The 6,000-nt window shown below is 53.2% G+C and overlaps 1 protein-coding gene across 1 annotated transcript in view; it reads left to right on the top strand.

Annotated features, from left to right (window-relative positions):
- Nucleotides 1-5,253, top strand: part of FRMPD3 (FERM and PDZ domain containing 3) — a 29,777-nt gene extending 24,524 nt beyond the window's left edge. The window contains exons 10-11 of the mRNA XM_075053770.1: nt 86-907; nt 1,722-5,253. Of these exons, the coding sequence (XP_074909871.1) occupies nt 86-907; nt 1,722-4,594 (3,695 nt within the window). The 3' untranslated portion in view covers nt 4,595-5,253. The remainder of the gene's footprint in view (nt 1-85; nt 908-1,721) is intronic.
- The last annotated feature ends 747 nt before the right edge of the window (nt 5,254-6,000 follow it).

Below are 6,000 nucleotides of genomic sequence, written 5' to 3' on the forward strand. Positions count from 1 at the left end.
CTCCAGGGTGAGCAGGAGCTTCCCTGTGCTGTTTTCCCTTCTCCCAGATGCTGCTGCTAATGTGCCTGTTGTGGTTTTTGTTTAGATTACATCAACACACACAACCTACACCGGCCCGCTGCGGCGGGGCACACGGGAAAGAAAGAGAGCGGGTTGGTGGGTGGCTCTGCCACCGGCACCGGAGCAGCTGGGGTTCCAGCTGCCAGGACTTCAGACTCAGAGCTCATCAGCTTTTGCTACCTGCACATGCGAGAGCAGAGGAAGGAAAGAGAGAGCAGGACAGATATCAATGAAAACCTGATTTTTTTTGAGGAAACTCGTCCCAGGACCAAATCCGACCCCACTTCCAAAAGCTCTGGCCAAGGCTACAATGGGGCAGCTAACCAGTATGACCCAGATGGCCTTGACCAAGACAGGCACGCAAGCAGGGCCAGGGCACATACCATAGACACCCACCTGCGGAGCGATGCCTCACACTTCTATTGTGAGTCCTGCCAAGCCAAAATCAAGAGCCGGCTGGCCTCATGCAAGGGGGGCAAGCCTGGCAGCACCCGTGACAATATGGTGGACTTGATGTCACTTCCCCCTCCTGGGAGCGATGAGGAAGAAGACGAGACAACGTCCCTGCTCCCCGCCATCGCTGCCCCCCCTCCTGGCTTCCGAGACAACAGCTCAGATGAGGACGACCCCAAGCGCCGGGCAGCTGCCCAGAGCCAGGAGCAGGGCCGGCACCTCTGTGGCATTCTCTACGACGAGATCCCTGTCACGCTGATAGACAACGTGCAACCACGGACAGTCCGAGACCATGCCCAAGAGCTGGACAATGCCCTGGTGTCCACCCTGCAGGCACTGGAAGCCCTGGCTGCTTCAGAGGATTGTCCACATCCCCCACCACAGCAGACAGCAGGTATTTCGGTGGCTATGACTTTCTTTTTTCCCTATAGCCTTTCTTTCCTATGGTACATCCTTCCCTTTAGTGTCCTTCTCCTATCCTATATGTGATTGTGGAGCAGCTTCTAGTAAAAACTAGGTTGTAGCAACAGGCTCTAGCAGGAGCAGCCAAGCTGCTGCTCAGAAGATTTCTAAGAAGCTGAGGTGGGACTCCTCTCCCTGACAGTGGCTGAAGGAGTCTCTTGGTTATCCCGTATCTGCCATGGTCCACGTGCCACAATGCTGGGGTGAGGCACTAACAAACCAGTACCGTAAGCATGAGTTCCTCCCTGCTGTGACCCCACTCAGCTGATACCTTTGGCCCTTTGTCTTCGCAGGTTCCCACCCAGGTTGTGAAGTGTGTAAGCCCTTCACAGGGCAAACCTGCTGTCAGATGGGTGTCCCTGGAACCAGCCTTCTGGCAGCACAGTCCTTTGTCCCTCTCCCCATCTTGGTTGCCCTACTCACTATGGCAGAGTAGCTGTTGCCCAATTTTCCTTCTCACTACAGACAAGTCCCAGTAGCTCTGCTATCGCTAACGCTGGAAGGCTTCCCGGGACCTTTTTCTGGGCCAAGAGCTCTTGCTGAATTGAGCTAGCAAGCCAGCTCAGTGCTGAAAGTGATCTCTCCTAAAAACATTAACTCTTGGTTGCGGGAAGTCACTAAAGTTTCTCTGATGGGATGCTGTGTCCTGCATTCCTGGGACCCTCCTGCTGCTTGGAGTTCCCCTTTTCTCTGCGTAGCAGTGTGTGTGGATGTTGTTGTGGGGTTTTCTTTATGTCCCTCCTCAGGTCTTATTGTCCTGGCTGCCATCACTCCTGAGTCATCCTTGGATTCTGGCCATGAAACCAACTCTTCAGAGCTAACTGATGTCTCAGAGATGGTCTCTGCTATGAAACAGCATCAGAACGCAGCCTACTTCCTCGCTCAACACATCAACAAAGAAAACCTCCTGGCCAGAAAAGACCTGCCTTTCCGAATACAGAGCTGTGCTGCCCAAGCTGTTCTCACCTCACCCTACTCACTCAGCCACCAAGAGCCAAGCCCTTCACTGAAGCCAGCTTTCCCTCACCAAAGCCCCAGCCTTAGCAATTCCAAGAGCAAACAGGAGCAGCAGCATGCTGATCGGACCTACACCTTGGCTGTCCAGCCGATGCTGACCCCCCAGCTTAATGAGCAGAACAGGGGGGCTCCAGTGCCAGGCTCTGAGTGCAAGGGTGCAGGCCACACAAAAGCTGCCTTTGAGGTATCGCTGCATGCCACAGGAGCCCCAAGCAGGGAGAAGGCACAAGATCTACAAGAGAAGATGCTCAAAGAGGTCCAGCCGAGCTCCAAGCTCCTCCTGGATCAAAAAAGTGGTGTAAATCCAGCCATCATTTCAGCTGCTCTGCAGCAAGTGGCAAATGCAAAAGGCTCAGCTCCCCAGGTGGTAGCAGCCTCAAAAGAAGACAAGAACATGAATGGTACCAGCAGCTGTGCATCAGCCAGCAGCAAGCCTTTGAAACTTAAAGGAGGTCCACAAACTGCAGAGATATTATGCAACTGTCAGCAGCAGCAGCAGCAGCAGCAACTCTCTCCACAGCAGTGCTGTGAAGTTTCTCCAAGTGCTAAAGAAGCTCATGGCAGTAAGGCTGAAGCTTTCCACCTCACCTCAGCAGGTGAGGAAACGATGCCTGGTAAGACTTTTGCCTCTAAAAGCTACCAGCAAAAAGTGAGTAGAGATGCTTCAGGAAAAGCCACAAGCGGAGAGCTAGGTCAGAAGGCAGGTGGGGAAGCCGCAAGCCTCGTCTTTCAGAAACACACAGCTCCTTCAAACCAAGGACAGAAAATGCAACAGGAAAGTTCAGCCAAAAGCTTAAAAGCTGAGAGTAGCAATCTGCACTCTCCATCACCTGGTAGCACTTTCAGGAGCACCAGTGAGGAACCCAAAGCGCCAGTCCAGCTGGTGCCCAGATCTGAGAGCCTGCAGATCAGCACTGTGCCTTCCAAAAAAGAAGAAAAAGTCCTGGAGGTAACCCAACAAGATGCTGATGTCCCAGCTAAACCCAAAGCTCCAAAAGCTCCCTTCAGGTTGAGGAACCTGTTCTCTGCAACATTTCCAACTCGGCTGAAGAAGGAGACAGATGAGCGGCAGGCCCAGCTGCAGAAGGTGAAGCAGTATGAGCTAGAATTCCTTGAAGAGCTGCTCAAGCCAAAGAACAAAGGTGACCTCCCACCACAGGAGTATCTGCACCCTCCTGCCCCTGGGCGCTGCAGCTGCCAGCTCAGGAGCAGTCCTGTGCAAAAAGTCCCAGGGATGTCCAGGGAGCAAAGGCGCAGCTGCGACTGCAAGCGGATTTGCAGGGGGGTGAGGCCACCCCCTAACCAGCTGGTGATGCCAGAACTGGAGAGGCGAGGAAGGGATAAAGTTACTGATGACCAGAAACAGGCAGAAGCCATTAGGTTGACAAGCGTGAGCAGCCCTTCCAAAGGCAAGCGGATACGATCCACAAGTTTAGAGTCCAGAGACTACCGGTCAGATCCAGAAAACAGTGTGTCCTGTTTGACAACGTGCACTTCCCAGGCGGAGTGCATGGGTGCTCCCCACTACAGGAAGCTCTTGCGTCGCTACAGTGTCAGTGAAATAGATAAGACTGATAGGACATCCCTGTCCTCTGACATCTACCAGAACATCTATACAACCAAGCAGAAGGGCCCCCAGAAAGAGCCTGAGCCCAGCATCCTTTGTCCTGTTCTGAAGAGCAAAATCCAGGAAGCCTCTGGAGTGGCTGACCCCTCCTATGTCCAGATAGCACAGGAGAAAAAGAACCAGAAGAGTTCAGCAGTGTTCTCTGTCCAGGAGGAGATGTATCCAAGTCCTGCTGAGCTGCGGGATGAAGACATGGAGGATGAGAAGTGCTGCTCCATCCGGTACTGCTTCTACTACAGGAAATGCGATGTTGCAGATGATGGGAGTGAGAAGGATGAGCTGTCCTATTCCATCCCCATGCAGATACTCCCAGGAATGAAGCTGGACAATCAGATGGTCCCAGTCATGAGCAGGACTCTTCAGGTCCTAGATGCAACAGCCTGCAGCAGTCCCAATGACAGTCAGACCCAGGAAATAGATTTAAGGACCTCTAGTTTTGAGGGGAGCTTGGCAAAGATCAACACCCTTCGAGGCCATGCCTACAGCTTTCCCAATGGGTTTCTGCAAGTGCAGCTGGATACCAATGAGCTCCTGACTATCCTGAGGCAATGTGTGGTGAGCCCTGACGTCCGGGACTGCAAACCCTACGTATCCCAGCTGGCTGAGTACAAGCAAGAGCTCGCCCTCAAGTTCAAGGAGTTTCGGGCATCCTGCCGCCGCGTGGCAGCTGTAGACAAGAGTCCTACTCACATGCTCTCTGCCATCACGAGCAGCTTCCAGGTGCTAAGCAGCCTCATCGAGACGTTTGTGAGGCTGGTGTATGTCGTGCGCTCGGAGTCCCAGCGCCAAGAGCTGCTGACGAAGGTGGAGGAAGTGGTGAGAAACTACACCTTCCTCCTGAAGGCTGCGGAGGAGTCCACGGCCAGAACGCTGAGCCACCAGCAGACCGTGGAGCAGCTCGCCCGCCAGTCAGCCACAGTTGCGACTGTCATGAGCACGCTCACACGCTCCCTAAAGACGTTGATCAATAAGTAAGCCAGCTATGAAAACCAACAAGTCAGTGTGTTGGGCCATGTGCTAGTGATTCTCAAATCACATAGGTCTGGTGAGGATGCGTGTCTACAGGCCCACATCTACTGTGGTTTGCAGTAGCCAAGATGCTGTTTTATCTCTGCAGAATGGATGGTTGTGTTGGTGGTATTTTTGAAGGGTAAATTCATGCCCTGTCACAAGCTGTGCAACCAGCTTGTCAGGGGTCTCAAGCAGCTCCTCTGCTTGCTTTCCCATGCTGGCTTGTTGGTGACGGTACTTGCGGGGCACAGTCACCCCATCTCCCCGCTAGTTTGGTTTCATGTGGTTCTGGGCCTCACTTGTGCAAAGACCTTTGTCACAGTGTGTGGTAGGCCAGTGAGTTAGCAGTAACTGAGCCAAGATCTGGCTTCACTTAGGCAGTCTGGACCCAAACCAGTGTCTTGCCATGTAAACAGCTCTTCTGCCTCCAGGGTGTTCCTGGCCCACAAATGCAACGTAATTAGCAGCAGAATGGATCTCTGGGGTGCAAGTCCCTGCTGCTATGCTAGAGCCTCGGAAGTAGTCCTAGCACGGGCAGGATGCCATAACCCTGGGGCAGAGCTAGGTCACCCTAGCAGGCTCTACTCTCACAGCTTAGGCAGCAGTGCCCTAATCCTGAGCACAGGTACTGCCTGTGCAAAAGGCGAGGGCTTAATGCTTGCAAGTAGGGAGGATCCAGGGAACTACAGGCCTGTCAGTCTGGCCTCAGTGCCAGGGAAGGTTATGGAGCAGATCGTTTGAGTTCCATGACACGGCACATGCAGGACAACCAGGTGATCAGGCCCAGTCAACATGGGTTTATGAAAGGCAGGTCCTGCTTGACTAACCTGATCTTCTACAAGGTGACCCACTTAGTGGATGAGGGAAAGGCTGTGGATGTTGTCTACCTAGACTTTAATAAAGCCTTTGACACCATTTCCCACAGCATTCTGCTGGAGAAATTGGCTGCTCGTGGCTTGGATGGGTGTACTCTTCACTGGGTAAAAAACTGGCTGGATGGCCAGGCCCAAAGAGTTGTGCTGAATGGAGTTAAATCCAGTTGGTGACCAGTCACAAGTAGTGTTCCCCAGGACTCAGTATTGGGGCCAGTTCTGGTTAGTATCCTTATCAGTGATCTAGGTGAGGGGATCAAGTGCACCCTCTGTAAGTTTGCAGATAGTGCCATGTTGGGCAGGAGTGTTGATCTGCTTGAGGGTAGGAAGGCTCTACAGAGGGATCTGGACAGGCTGGATCGATGGGCCAAGGCCAGTTGTATGAGGTTCAACAAGGCCAAGTGCCGGGTCCTGCACTTGGGTCACAACAACCCCATGCAACAATACAGGCTTGGGGAAGAGTGGCTGGAAAGCTGCCTGGCGGAAAAGGACCTGGAA

This window comes from Buteo buteo, chromosome 22, assembly GCF_964188355.1.
Source record: "Buteo buteo chromosome 22, bButBut1.hap1.1, whole genome shotgun sequence".
NCBI lineage: Eukaryota > Metazoa > Chordata > Aves > Accipitriformes > Accipitridae > Buteo > Buteo buteo.